At 39.1% G+C, this 15,624-nt stretch overlaps 2 protein-coding genes and 1 long non-coding RNA gene across 7 annotated transcripts in view; 2 read left to right on the forward strand and 1 right to left on the reverse strand.

The window, feature by feature from the left end:
- The window catches only part of LOC110834324 (choline/ethanolamine kinase), a 72,244-nt gene extending 65,245 nt beyond the window's left edge, over window positions 1–6,999 (forward strand). For all 4 annotated transcript variants that reach the window (XM_022073355.2, XM_022073351.2, XM_022073353.2 and 1 more), the window contains one exon: window positions 136–6,999. In XM_022073355.2, the coding sequence (XP_021929047.1) occupies window positions 136–258 (123 nt within the window). In that variant the 3' untranslated portion in view covers window positions 259–6,999. The remainder of the gene's footprint in view (window positions 1–135) is intronic.
- Window positions 1–15,624, reverse strand: part of LOC147871152 (uncharacterized) — a 299,440-nt gene that overhangs the window by 190,769 nt on the left and 93,047 nt on the right. The gene's annotated exons all lie outside the window — the stretch shown is intronic.
- LOC110834328 (GDP-D-glucose phosphorylase 1) overlaps window positions 8,053–15,624 on the forward strand; it is a 77,086-nt gene continuing 69,514 nt past the window's right edge. Inside the window, exons 1-5 of one of the 2 annotated variants that reach the window (XM_022073371.2) lie at window positions 8,053–8,390; window positions 9,309–9,601; window positions 10,486–10,588; window positions 11,411–11,514; window positions 15,476–15,624. In XM_022073371.2, coding sequence (XP_021929063.1) covers window positions 8,205–8,390; window positions 9,309–9,601; window positions 10,486–10,588; window positions 11,411–11,514; window positions 15,476–15,624 — 835 coding nt within the window. In that variant the 5' untranslated portion in view covers window positions 8,053–8,204. The remainder of the gene's footprint in view (window positions 8,391–9,308; window positions 9,602–10,485; window positions 10,589–11,410; window positions 11,515–15,475) is intronic. The other variant, XM_087340670.1, reaches the window with a different exon arrangement.

The following is a 15,624-nucleotide window of genomic DNA, read 5'->3' on the forward strand; positions in this document are numbered from 1 at the left end:
TCAGGCCAAAGATCAGCTATCCCCCATATAGATTTATTTAATTTTAAAGCTTCAATAGATATAGCAAGAATTGTAGTCATTACATACTTGAACTTACCAAGGTTTTTCACATTACCTTGTTGCTTGCCTTTTCAGGAATATGCAATTGAAAGGCTTGAGTCTTATTTTGAGCTCAAGAATAAGATTCTGAATACTGCTGTCATCTCACCTGGAGCAGAAACAAGAGTGAAGAGGAAGCTGCAAGAGTTGGAAAGTTAAATATGCCCTTAATTCTGTTGTGGTGTTATTGATTGAAGTACAGTGACATTCTAAGATAAGATTCTTGCATAATGAGAAAATGGTGGCATAATAGCTCAGGCATTGCTTAAAGTAGGGATGGGGCCTTCTAGGACATGTGGTCCAATCCAACAGGTCCAATAAATTTAATGTCCAAAGGAGGAAATTTTCCAGCCATTACTTCAATCCATTGACACAAAAGGTCCAAAACTGAGTAAGGGTTAGACAAGAGGGTACTTACTTTCAAGTATAAATGCTATACTAATAAATTAGTGAATGAAATTACTATGATTTATTTAGGCATGAAATTTATTTGCAGTAAAAATATGAGAAAAATAAATATTTTGGAGAAAGTTAAATGTCAGATTAAATTTTGTGCAACAATGGGAACAGGCCATTATTGGAACGTGAGCAGCAATGACCTGAGTGAATTGTTGTGCAACAGTGCGAATTGGTCATTTTTGGAACACGTTGTTTCCAACCTGTAACATTTAAGGAACAGGACTTCAAATTTATTCATACAGCCTCATAGCCAGATTTTGTTTGCATTATTATAAAGTGCAGAGAGTATTATAAATTAAATGTTTGCCTATTCACTGCACGTTTTAACCTAGAATCTCCGAATGAAATATAGGCTATTAATGATGAATCAATATTCTTGTATGCTGAAGTTTTTAAAGTATCTGACCAGCAGTTTAGTTTACATTCCTTTTCTGTTTTAATCAGGATTACTAAATTCTTTGGCTATGTCCATTGTCTGTTTTTTAAAACGAACGATACATTTCGGAAGCTGGATCTGCTTCCGTCCTAAGGTTAAAAAGGGGGTAGGGGAACCTACCGAGAGCTAACCCCAATCACTGGACCAGTTATTGAGGTTAACTCTTTCTGCCAAATCCAGCTGAGGACAGAAGACGACCCAGCTTCTGAAATGTAGCGTTCTTTTTAAAAACACAATGGACATAGTCCAAGAATTTAGTGATCTCGATTGTAACACACCATCGACAGTACCCTTTAAAATTGACTTTTCTGCTTTGTTTATTCTTTGAAATGCTGGAAAATAGATGGAATTGGAGTGGCAGAATTTTGTTAACTCACTGTACCATAGTTGCAGAATGATGTAACCTCTGTTAATAAGATCAGGCCCCCTTTTAGCTGACGGCTGTATAACAAAATGCAGAAGTGGTCAGCATTTTCACAGCTGGTTCAGTAATGCAGGCCATTCTTCTTTTAGAACTGCAGATTTTAAGTTCTCACATCAGTGAAGATGATGATGCAGTTCTGGTTGTGATGTGGCGTAGACTGATTGGTAGATACCAACATTCTGGGGAGACATGCTGTCTTTATGTTCAACCCTGAAGTTGCAGACAGTATGGTTCTCTGAACTGGTGTCCACTTTAAATTGCACACACTGTCCCAACCCAGAACATTATATTCTTAGAATTCTTTATCTGGACACTGATAAATAATCGTTGTTATGGAATGAGGTATGTGAATGGCTGGGAATAAATATAAAGAGGAAAAGTGGCTCAACCCATGTACATTTATAGGTGTGTTGTGCCACTTTGATGCTGAGAGCCATATTTTAAGCTCAGCATTATATTGATCATGTTATAATTGCTTCACAGGGAAAAGCCAGAGTAAACACTGTGTGAGGTATCGGCCAAATCACTGGTTTGCATGGATCAATTAGAGGCATTAGAAATATGACTACATTTTAAATAACAACAGATAAGACTTCAAACTTAATCAGGCATGGAACCCCTCCATCAAAATATTACAAACCAATTACATAGACTGTTACTGATAATACCGGGTCTACAATTTATGCTGTAACGGCCTTGCTTGCATTGCGTGCTCGGCCGAGTGCACTGTTGGTGTGGGATAGAGATTGCGTGTTATTCCCGTGAGTCTCAGGCGAATCAGTTTCAGTGCCGCTAGTAACAGCGAACTACGAATATTTCTCGTCACTAATACATGTTATTACATTAATTGTTCTTACCTTAAATCACAAAAGATGTTCAAAGTGACTTCCTTCTGCTTGCAGGCAAGCTTCACATCTCGTTAACATATTTCTAAACACTCGACGAAGCTCTTCTGGGGTATTTGCCGAAATCAGTTGTCGAATATTTTCTTTAAGTTCTTCGGCAGTGTGCGGATTGTTTATATAAACTTTGTTTTTCAGCATGCCCCACAAGTAAAAATCGCACGGGTTTAAGTCTGGGGAACGTGGAGGCCACTGATCGATAACTTGTTCACCAAACACTTCTCTTAATGCTAACATCGACCGATTAGCTGTGTGAGCTGTAGCATTGTCTTGCATAAAGAAACCGTAAGTCTTTTCTTCATCAGTCATTTCTTGGAAAAAGGGTCTAAGTATTAAATTTACATAACGTTCAGAATTTATTGTTTCATTATAAAATATCGGCCCTATTATTCTCTTGGAGGTAACTGCACACCAGACTCCAACCTTAATGTCATGAAGAGGATGTTCATGCAACTGATGTGGATTTTTGGAACTGTAGTAGCGGTTGTTTTGACTGTTGACATATCCACTTAAATGCAGCCATGCTTCATCACTAAAAAACAATAGCTCTGGATTAACAATCCCATCATGCACGGATCCCAACAACCAATTGCAGAAACGAATCCTAGCACCAGTGTCAGGATTTGTGAGTCTCTGAACAACAGTGGTCTTATATGGTCGCAATTTCAGAAGTCTCGTTGCTGTGTGATCAGATCCCAATGACACGCCAGATTGTGCAGCTAAACGTGCCAAAGATTTCCTTGGACTTTTTTCTAAGAAAGCCCCAATTTCATCCAATTTCTCTTCCGTCAATATACTCAGTTTCCTGTTCTTTTTATCCAAAACTGATCCCGTACTACGAATTTTTTTTATTAATCTCTCTATCGTGGGCCTGCTAGGAACACTTTCACCGGGAAAATTTCTGCGATATTTAAGGCGGCATCTTCCGTAGGATGAATATTTGTTGCTTAATACTGTACACCATATTATCAACGTCAATCCGCGACAAGAGACGCAATGAAACTGATTCGCCTGTGACTCACAGGAATAACACGCCATCTCTATCCCACACCAACAGTGCACTCGGCCGAGCACGCAATGCAAGCAAGGCCGTTACAGCATAAATTGTAGGCCCGGTATTAGAGTGAGATTCTGAGATTACTGAGAAAAGCTATGGCATGCAGATACAGGATGGGACAGAAGATCATACTCCGAGTTTAGCAACATAGCACTGTAGCCAAAGCAAGAGTAGTGACCACACAACATGAATCCACCATCTAGTCTTATATCATGCCAGTAAGGAGGGGATGCTGCAAAGTTTGACATATATCAGCAAGTTTGGTCATTCCTCACAGTTACCCTGCTGATGGAGACATAGCTAATCTCCAGAATGTTTGTGTTTGGCTCAACATTGATGTGGCTGTTTGCCTGAGAAATTTTTATAATAGGAAATTATGATTTTAAGGGTTGGACAATAAAGACTGGATAAATATGACAGTTTGACCTACGATGGGACCTTTTGTACTATGTCGTGTGGATGAAATTGTATGTTGTACCTTTTGGATTTGACCATGTCTGATAACTGGGAGGGCAAATATAAGAAGCTTTTTATGGTTAGCAGTCCCCTTAACATTACAGCAATGTGAAACATATTTTGAAACATTAGGAAGCTCAGTATATGGCTAAATAAGTTCTGTACAGAACAAGTTTTATGAAAATAACGTACTTATTTCCTTGTGTTTTGTGATATTGCACAAGACTTTCTTCCTGTGAAATTATTCGTTGATCTCAACATTTGAATTATGTTGGTACTTAATGTAGGTAAATTTTTGTTTGCTTGGTCATTTAATGAATAGTCCATTTGCTAGTACAGTTATGTTTTGGAATTGTTCATTCCAGAATCATTGTCATTTACTATAACTTATCAGTTGTGAGATTACTGCGTGTGTGTTTGTAATTCTTTTACAAAATAGTAATCTCAAATAGGTATTTTAAACATGTTGCATTTGTAAATAATAGTTGTACATAGTATTTAAAATTGTAGTTACTGTGTGAACATAAACGTAAGTGTTGTGTGTTAACATGTAAGTTAAAACTTGCTTGGTCAGAGCCTTCTTGATTAGTTCCACGCATTTATAAGACATCCTGTAACAGTGATTTCCAACCTTTCTCTGGTGCTGCTGATCCCTTCAAAATATGGATTTGGATCATACTCCGTGCTGAGGCTGGAAACCATTTATTTTGCCATCAATCTTTGGCTTGATTTATGTGTACAATGGGGTAACATTGTTGACTGACTTGTGTTATTGTTTATGAGCATAATTGATCCTTATTGGGATTATAGAGCTTCTGATTAACTCAAAACATATTATGGAATACAGCATGCCCTCGCTGTTCACAGGGGTTGCATTCTTGAAAACCCCCCACAAATTACAAAACTCTGGTACATGAATTTCAGATCAAAAAGTAAAAATGAGGTTAGGGGAACCAAGGACACACAAGAAACATTGTGCTTAATATGTGTAATTAATGACTAATAAGCATGAAAATGTTAGGATTTGCATTTCTTGGGATATCAGCATTCCTAGGTAAAAGTTGTCAGGGTGATCGAATACAAACACAAGGGTGACGGTCATTTCTAATAACTGCACGTTTACCTACCAAGACAGGCGGGCAGATGCAGACTGTTGTGTTACTCTGTGCACTTGTACAAGAGTGACTGAAAGAGTGTGGGACCTATGCTGCAATGCACAGATTTTACCACAATTTTTCCACGAATAAGCAAAACTGTGAAGGAGAAGGGTCTGCTGTAATTGTTACCGAAGTAAAAGAATCTGATTAATATAAACATTTAAAAACGTATGAATTCACGTTTGAATTTGAAGGACATTGTTATATACAATGAAACCTCAATATACTGTGGCTGTGATCATGTCCCCCATTCCAAAATAGTTTCAGGGAGATATTAAATAAAATGAACACAAGTCAAAGTATATAATTTTCTTGTTGTGAATTCTTTTGTGTTAGATAGTATGGTCATATAGAAATTATGCAGTCTGCAGTATGAACAGGGTGCAAATGAGAGTACTTGTGGGTTATCGGGACACATCGCTTTAAAAATAGGTTAGGTTAGGTTAATGTGTGTGGATAAATGACATATACTTGTAAGTTATTATATTTTATTTCAATAAATGACAAATTATTATATTTTATTTGGGTATGCAGGTCCAGATATTCGACTCTCCGGTTTTGTGTCCCGATAAACCAACAAGTACCCAAATGAGTAAACTATAAATCCAGCAATCACTGAAGCAAATACCAAGTGCTTGCTGCTTTAGTATGTTCAAAATGGCACTTTACTGATTTCAAACAGCTGGCTAGTCAGTGACAGGAAGGAGTGATGAACAATGCCGTACTTATAAATCTTGAGTTGATGCATTTTTACAAGCAGGTTCCTCTCTTTACTAAGCAGTATACAATAATACTCTTCACTTTTTCAAGCTATATAGTTATTATACTACATATAATTTCCAAGTGAAATTGTAGTAGTATCACATATTTTAGGAGCATGCTTTCAGAACTAAAGATATTTGAATAAGTAAAATAAAAAGATTTTATCTTTTAAATGAAATCATTCTGTATAAAATATGTTATATGTTTAACTTTGATCTGACAGTAAGATGTTTTCTTTCTAAGTGTCATGTCAGGTTTTATACTGTAACAGAGCTGCCACTTTATGTTTATTTTCTAGGCTACAAGCTTTATATGGACCTGTTTATTAGCAGATATTTTTGAGTCATATAAAGTTTTCCCAAACTAATTTTAAGAAGATTTTAGATGGCCAAAGACATGTTTTCTAATATATACGTTTTGAAAAGTTCTATTGAATTGCTGTGTTGATATATGTTTGTGGATTTTGAAGTTTTTCACAAAATGTGCAGACACAAATCTTCCAAACAACAAAATGTCAACAGTTTGAAGTTTAAAAATGTTTTGTGTATCCACTACATTATATGATGCACATTTTTTTGGCATTTAAACTTGATTGAAAGAAATTGAACATTGTTGAATTGTGCTAGTTTTGTGCCATCATTAAAACTTGATAAAAACTGCTTTTTACATTTCAGTTTGTTTTTGAGTAACCAAGTACTTATAGGTTGCTGCTTAACCTTCAGCACTTCCAGTTAACATGAACTCTGCAGACATTTATTCATAGTGTTTACATTACACATATTGGTGTCAAGGTTATAAGGAACTGAAGACTAACACAGCAACAAGTATGAAGTTGGCTAGGATCTGAAAGAAAGCATTATAGAATTCTTTGTCCTCTTTTTGTCTTTGATGAATCTTGTAAAACAGTTTTTTTATTATTAATTTGAAAGTATGCTCTTCATGTATGTATTGATCTTACCAGTTTTAATATTTTGGCACTATGTGCTATGTACTGTAAACTTCAAAGACTGAATATCACTGTTGTACTTGTATATACATATCTTTGTATTGCTATGTCTTTTGTGTTGTATATATGATATAGTTGCATCTATTGGTTTATATTGGTTTTATTTGGTTGCAATTAATCCTTGGAGTTCATCTGGAAAGAGAATCAGTGACACTGCCTCAGATTTCCATTAGCAAGTATATAGGCACTATGAATGTATGCCCTCAAATATGTACTTAATTATACTATATGTTCTCTGTTACTGTGTCTTTATTTTAACCTCTTGTAAAGAACCTATAATTCTATAATTATTTGAGACATTGGGAGAATGAAGTGATTTTCAGTGTACTGACTTCAAACACGTATTTGAACCTGACAATGGCCACATTGGGTTATGTTCAGGCATTGACTGAACTGTGGTGATGTGAAAGTGGCAGACAGGAATCTGGGAGATTCAACATCAAGATGTTACACTACAGATTCGATCATCTGTATAAAGTAATATATTGTGGGATGGTGGTTCCATATCTGGATTAAATTCATAATGCTATGCCCTCCACGTTTAATATTAATACTGAAAATTTTTCATAGGAAAGTATAGTTCTAAAACCACAATGATTAGTAGTAAAAAGTAATAATGAAGTATTTATTTTTACATCAGCCGTGCATATCGTCCGCCATCTAGTGAGAGACGTTTAAACGCAGTGCGTTTGATTATCCGACCGGCTTATAAATATACGATGCTGTTTGTAGGAACAATATTATGATGTAAAAAGTGGGTTAGGAAAGTATGTCGTAGAATAACATTTATTTACTGTCTTTAGCTGATAACCTGCCTTTGATCTGTTAGACTGGGATAAACAAGAAGAAACCTACCTTCTGTACTCTAAAATTAAACTGTTTTGAATCTCAAGGTAAGGGGCAAAACTCGTGTTTGTGTTTGATTTTCTAAACATTCTTACTTGACCACAGTTTGAGAACCGTAATTCGCGGTTCTTTATCCTTCAAATGCATGCTAGGATATTAATTTGAAAGTCCTTGATTCTTCTCTCCGATATTAATTAACACTATTTTACATTGACGTCCATAACTTCGGCCTTGCTACGTATTGCACCTTTTAGCTGTAGGCCCCTTGACGAATGCTTTGAGTTTATCTTCTCAAAGACAATCGAAGACAGTGGATAGATTACTGAAAATGTAGTTCAACCCAACGTACCTAACTATTTTGTTTAAAGTTGTAAATTGACTTGGAAATATTCAGAGCCCTGAGAAAATCGAGAACAGGTAATCGGCTGGAAATAGAGCACGTGGAATGATGAGATATTGATCAGAAATTCATCTTTCTCAATTCTGATCTTTGACCAACACGGTATAAGTAGACGTTGGTTCTGAATTCCTGTAAAGGCATAAATATATCTTTCGTTTGTGTGGTGCAGTGTTGAATGTTTATTCGATACGCATAAGTTGATGTTTTATTGTGAAGATGATTTTATTTATGAGATTCGTAGGATTGCCGCTGAAAGTAGTAATACCAAATTTGACATTAGGCTCCAGTCCCAATGGAACAGTGCAGTGGAGAATGGGTATTTTAGATATCGCTTAAATATTAAACATTCGAGAACACTGCCAGGAAAGTATTCATTTTTGGCACAGGTAAAGAACAGTATATTTTGTTATAGTGGGTGGCTGACATTTACTTTAATCGGAACGTAATTTCGTATTACGGGATATATTCATTGAACATATGGTTCCCAGGTTCGTTTTATCTTCAGCTAATTAGAAATGAATGAGCATTTTCATCATGCTTGTTCATTCATAAAATCATCGACTGCCTGAATATATCATCTGTAGGATTTAACATATTTCTATAAGATTGTACAGCAGAGTCATGGTGTGAATTGTAGTTTAAATGTTTATTAGTTCTGTCTTTACACAACACAAAATTTTCTTTCTTTGTGTCTGAATGTAACACATGTTTTGGCCAGATTAGCCCATCTTCAGTCTAAAACATGTGGCATTACATTAAGACACAAAGAAAGAATACTTGTGTGTTGTGTAAAGACAGGACTCAGAAAAATTTAATACATATAATTTTTTGATACTGTGTTTATACTGTATTCATGTTGAATGTGAACTTGTTAAGAACTATTAATTGTGTGGCCAGAATCCATCTGGCTCAGGATACTGTCCGTTGGTGGGCTTTTATGAACACAATAATGTACCATTAGATTCGGTAAAAGATTGGGATTTCCTGACCATCTAAGACACATTATCTTCTCAGGAAAGATTTTTCTTTGTGGACTTAGCTTACTTCTCACTTCATTCTCCTTATAAGAGAATATAAAAAGAGAACAGAAATAAAGTAAATGATCTCTTAATGTTTGACATGTTTTGAAATAAGTAGAAAAGATAAAGCATTAATTTTAGACAATTCAAATTCTTTCTTACACACATAATAATCATGTTCTGTCTCATTTGATATTTTATAACCTCAGCATTTAATAAACCACTGTTTATTTGCTCATCAATTAATTAGTAAATCAGACATTGAACATAGTATTGTGTTTACAGCTGAATACTGACAGACATTTAAACCGACGGGCACCTGAAGAAATAACATGCGTATCTCAGCCATTCGATGCCACAAAGTTCAACTTCACAAACGTTAAGAACGAAGAATACCTGTTTGAAATTAAGAGAAATTCTGCAGATGAATCTGTGGGACACTTCCTCATTATCAATGTGAGCCCTTTAGAGTATGGACATACGTTGCTGTTGCCAGGCCTGTTTAGTTGCCTGCCACAGGTGGCAAACTTGGAAAGCATACGGCTTGCTGTAGAAGTCCTGCTTCTTAGTGGATCTCCGTAAGTCATAGTTTAATAGTTATCTGAAAACACTGTAAAACACACATTATTTATCTACGTCTATAATTAGCAAGTATTAGTTGGTGGTCTACTGTGTAGTATCCATGCATTGAGATTTGGCGAGTCAGTTGTGGTGGGAGAACAGGTAGCCTTCAGTATTCTACTATAATATTAATGTAACATAGCTTTTGTTTGAGTCGTACCAATGCTTACTCACAATTGTTTTGGTGAGCATAGTAGTGTTGGGCACTTGACTAAACTTGCCTCACTATCTCTCAATCTGTGAACAGTGCACATACTTCTGCACAGCACAGCACAAGTATTAAAACCTCAGTATAAGATAATATCCTCGTGTGTCTGGCCAGTGTTCTTGTGGACAAACACAGACAATGGATCACCTCCTGGCTTGCCCCATCTTAGATTCTCCCTGCACAAGTGAAGATTTGGCTACATGTACAGACACTGCCGTTCTTCATGCCCGATATTGGTTTCAGATATAGTTTTGTATATATGTTGTAAACTTACTTTTATATTTATTCTATACTAAATTTTCCCCAACCTCCTTTACTTTATTTCTATGTTATTAATATTACTCTATTTAATGATACTTTGAATGGTGTGTATTTGGATATGAAATAAATAAATAAAGTGTAAGATAGTATTTGAGTTTGCATTACATTAAATTTTAATATTAATTGATCTAAGATTAGCAAAGATTTTAATGTTTTTGTTTTACATCATTACTTAATTTTAATTTTTATTTGGTTTGTGGAAAAAATGCACTGAATTAAAAGTCGAGTGTAACATGAAAGTGAAGTGCGCCTCTGAGAGTGATAATCACTGCCCTTGAACAGACCTAGTACTAGTGTGTTACTTTTTTTTAGGGCATTGAGAGTGGGGTTTAATGGCCTCTGTGCTTTTGCATCAGTTAATCATTTGCATTACCATATGTACTATCTGCACCATCATATGCTGTTGGAGAATGTTGTGAGTATGGACATATTTGTGTTGTCATATTAGTCGTTAGATCAACGTATTTGTCCAACCACTTGCTCACCCACTCATCCATGTACCTACTTTCATTCTGTCATTCACTTGCTCTTCCTTTGAGTTGCAGAATTTAAAATCTCACTATTCAAACACATATATAGTACTAGACTCTTGTCATGATTTAGCTCAATGTAATCTGTACCATCATAACCTGTTTTCTTTATATAATGAATTCTTCTTGGGCTTCAAGCCGTGTGAGGTCTTTTCTTCATTGAACGGCTTTACGCGGCTGGTAGGCCAAGAAGAATTATTTTACTTATTTGCCATGAAAGCTTCAGATCATACTCTTTTCTTGATACCTGTCTTTTGAACTACATGTACTGTTTCATTAATATACAGAAATAAACAAGATGCTAGAGTGTTCATTTGTGTTTAGAAGCTTTGCCAACACGATGAAGCATAACATCATCCATTTACAGAGTGGGATTACTGCAGTCCCTGTTTGTTAATCCAAACTGAAATTTTTTGATTTGGACTGATCAGGATTGTTGAAAAATCTTGAATCTTTCTGAGATTGCATATGAGTCAGATATATGTTATTTTACATTGAACATTTGTGGTAGTAAACTTTTCTGATTTTATTTTTCAGTTTAGGCTCATTTAAAGTCTTTGGCCAATATACTGGTGTTATATCTGAGCTGCCTTCTTTGAGTATCTTATTTCTGAAAGGTTCCTGTGGGCGTGTGTTGTGTCTGCTATCTGTGCCAGATATTTGTGACTGTATGAGGCATGTATTGTGCATATCTTTTCTTTTTACAGAAAGTTGATCATTTAAGTGGTCCCTGTTATCAACTTGTGGATTACCCGGCACCAGGCTTTGTGTTCCAACTTCCAGAGAACCGAAGTGTAGTGGATTTGGCAAGGTAAATTAACCATTTTTAGGAAATGAGAAGCCACACTTATGATTTAATGTTGTAGCATGTTACAGTGATTTCCATTTCTTGATTTTCACTTCAAGGATTAGGCTAAAGCCTGTTCCAATGACAGTTGATCAAGTCAACTTGTAATATGTTAGCCTCATTAGTGCTTTAGAGTAGTAGGTGGCAGGCCTGCTGCCTCTGCACAATTTCTATTTGATCCTGAAATGACGACCAGAGTCATCTGGTAGTGAAGCAGGAGAGACATGGGTGAGAAACATGACCACTGAATTTTGCTTATCAAGCATCTATTTTATGCTTGTAAGGACCTTTTAATGTCATAAATCTACGACATGGGACCGATGGCTTTACTTCCCCTCCAAAGGAAGTCATGCTACTGATTTTTATAACCCTTAAAAATTCATCGTCCTCGGCCGGGTCCAGTGGCAAGCATGCAACTTCTAGACCACCGAGGGCAACTTCTTAAAATTCTTAGAATTTTTTTATTCTTAAAATATATATAACATTTTTAAAAAGTGTTGAACTTTGTTGAATTGATTGTATGTTTGACTTATTAGATACTGTGGTGAGAAGTGTCAGTTTGATGAATGCATAGGTAGGAGATTGTGGGGTTGATTCACACTGTGACGTTATAATGAGAATGCATTGGTTAACCTTGATTTATTCAGCAGGTAAGATGAAGATCAATGCTCTTGTAGAAACTATACAAGGTAATGAGTGGTGTTGCTCAGTGTTCCCTAATTTGTGACATGTGGTGTTGTATAGTTAGTGAGAGGTTGTGGAAGATTATAGAAACACAAAAATCACCAAGTTTTAAATTTGAATCAATTTTGAGAGTTCAGACTTGGGTCATAACATTATTAAGTGTAAAAATTAGAATGTCAGGGTTTGTGTGTGGATAGGCAACTGTGGTTTTGGTCATTCGGAGAACGTGCAGCATCCTGGTAGAGGAAGTAGGACAATTACTAAAATAAAATTGACATAAATTTGTAAATATTAAGATTTCTGTCTTCTGGGTTATTGCGCTGTGTAGTCTGGTCGATGTTAACCGACGTTTCAGAGGTCATACTGCCTCCGTCATCAGGGCGATGAATATGCCAATAGGGTGTGAGGAGTTGGATTTTATAGGCAGGGAAGTGAAAGGTGTAGCCTACCACGAGCCAATGGGAGCAGGTATGGGAGTGGACCAATGGTAGCACGTGGGCGAGAGTGGGAGAGGGAGAGAAAGTAGAGAGAGAAAGGTGAGTTTAGTTGTATGGATAAAGGCCCTGAAAGGGGCCGAGTTAGTGGTCTGGTTGGTTCTGGCGGCGCACTCTTGCTCGTTCTCGGAGTCCTCAGAGTGTGTGGATCAGAGGCTTCCAGGACCGGCTCAGGTGAAGTCCATCTTCCCTGTTAAAGTTATCAGGATGAAGTTCGATCTCGATGGCTTCCCTGATTAACCGATCCATGTAGCCGGTTTTTGAGGAGAGGATAGAAGTGTCCTCTAGCTGTATCTTGTGCTCCAAGTTGAAGCGGTGTTCAGCAACCGCAGATTTCTCGGGCTGCCCGAGCCGGATGTGGCGTTCGTGCTCCTTGATCCTGGCCTCAACGGAACGGCCTGTCTGGCCGATGTAGACTTTTCCGCACTCGCAGGGAACTCTGTATACGCCAGGCGTCTTCAGTCCTAGGTCGTCCTTTACCGGCCGGAGAAAACTGGGAATTTTCTTTGGCGGAAGACCAACAGACTTGATGTCGTGCCTGGCCAGCAACCTGCTTATGCGGTTGAAGGTCGTCCCGACGTAGGGCAGGAAGGCAACCGAGGCTGGTTTTTCAGTAGGCGGTGGCAGCCTCGCAGGCGGATTGAGAGCTTTCTGAATCTGACGGTTGCTGTATCCGTTTTTCCTGAAGGTGGTGGTGAGTGCCTCCAGTTCACTCTGTAGGCTGTCGTGGTCGCAAAGGGCTTTAGCCCTGTGTACCAGGGTCGAGAGCACGGCCTGTTTGTTGGACGGGTGGTGATGGGAATTGGAGTTGAGGTAAAGGTCGGTATGGGTTGGTTTCCGGTACACCTTGTGGCCTAATGAGCCGTCAGGTTTCCGGTGAATGTCTATGTCGAGGAATGAGAGATGGCCGTCCTTTTCAGTCTCCATGGTGAACTGGATGCTCTCGTGAATGCTGTTGAGGTGGCTGAGGAACTCCGCGAGCTTGTCAGGGCCGTGGGGCCAGATGACAAACGTGTCGTCTACGTAACGGAACCAGCAGAGGGGCTTGAAGGTCGCCCCGTCCACCGCCATTTCTTCAAAGTTCTCCATGTAGAAATTGGCGATGACAGGTGATAGTGGGGAACCCATAGCCACCCCGTCGGTCTGTTTGTAGAACCGGCCGCCGAACTTGAAATATGAAGAGGTTAGTAGACGTCGTCTTGAGGCTGTTCCACCTGGTACTAACCTCTTCATATTTCAAGTTCGGCGGCCGGTTCTACAAACAGACCGACGGGGTGGCTATGGGTTCCCCACTATCACCTGTCATCGCCAATTTCTACATGGAGAACTTTGAAGAAATGGCGGTGGACGGGGCGACCTTCAAGCCCCTCTGCTGGTTCCGTTACGTAGACGACACGTTTGTCATCTGGCCCCACGGCCCTGACAAGCTCGCGGAGTTCCTCAGCCACCTCAACAGCATTCACGAGAGCATCCAGTTCACCATGGAGACTGAAAAGGACGGCCATCTCCCATTCCTCGACATAGACATTCACCGGAAACCTGACGGCTCATTAGGCCACAAGGTGTACCGGAAACCAACCCATACCGACCTTTACCTCAACTCCAATTCCCATCACCACCCGTCCAACAAACAGGCCGTGCTCTCGACCCTGGTACACAGGGCTAAAGCCCTTTGCGACCACGACAGCCTACAGAGTGAACTGGAGGCACTCACCACCACCTTCAGGAAAAACGGATACAGCAACTGTCAGATTCAGAAAGCTCTCAATCCGCCTACGAGGCTGCCACCGCCTACTGAAAAACCAGCCTCGGTTGCCTTCCTACCCTACGTCGGGACGACCTTCAACCGCATAAGCAGGTTGCTGGCCAGGCACGACATCAAGTCTGTTGGTCTTCCGCCAAAGAAAATTCCCAGTTTTCTCCGGCCGGTAAAGGACGACCTAGGACTGAAGACGCCTGGCGTATACAGAGTTCCCTGCGAGTGCGGAAAAGTCTACATCGGCCAGACAGGCCGTTCCGTTGAGGCCAGGATCAAGGAGCACGAACGCCACATCCGGCTCGGGCAGCCCGAGAAATCTGCGGTTGCTGAACACCGCTTCAACTTGGAGCACAAGATACAGCTAGAGGACACTTCTATCCTCTCCTCAAAAACCGGCTACATGGATCGGTTAATCAGGGAAGCCATCGAGATCGAACTTCATCCTGATAACTTTAACAGGGAAGATGGACTTCACCTGAGCCGGTCCTGGAAGCCTCTGATCCACACACTCTGAGGACTCCGAGAACGAGCAAGAGTGCGCCGCCAGAACCAACCAGACCACTAACTCGGCCCCTTTCAGGGCCTTTATCCATACAACTAAACTCACCTTTCTCTCTCTACTTTCTCTCCCTCTCCCACTCTCGCCCACGTGCTACCATTGGTCCACTCCCATACCTGCTCCCATTGGCTCGGGGTAGGCTACACCTTTCACTTCCCTGCCTATAAAATCCAACTCCTCACACCCTATTGGCATATTCATCGCCCTGATGACGGAGGCAGTATGACCTCTGAAACGTTGGTTAACATCGACCAGACTACACAGCGCAATAACCCAGAAGACAGAAATCTTCATACTCACCGCTGTGAGAACCTCAAGTCTTACATTGTAAATATTAATTAATAACTATCACCGTTGTCAAGCAACAAGTTGAACATCTGAGGCAAGAGGTATGTGATGTTATGAACTATGGTTTCTTGTTGTTTACAGGTCCGTGTGTTGTTTGACTGAGTACTTGCAAAATGCCAACATACCACACAATCTTTTCATAACTCGAGGCAGCAGACTTCATGAAGCAGATGCTGGTGAAGTATACACCACAGTGAGGGTGTATGTCTGGGCAAGGAAACCTTCTGCAA

Source organism: Zootermopsis nevadensis, unplaced genomic scaffold, assembly GCF_977971745.1.
Source record: "Zootermopsis nevadensis isolate Lab colony 2312 unplaced genomic scaffold, Znev_1.0 Znev_ptg000061l, whole genome shotgun sequence".
Taxonomy (NCBI): Eukaryota; Metazoa; Arthropoda; class Insecta; order Blattodea; family Termopsidae; genus Zootermopsis; species Zootermopsis nevadensis.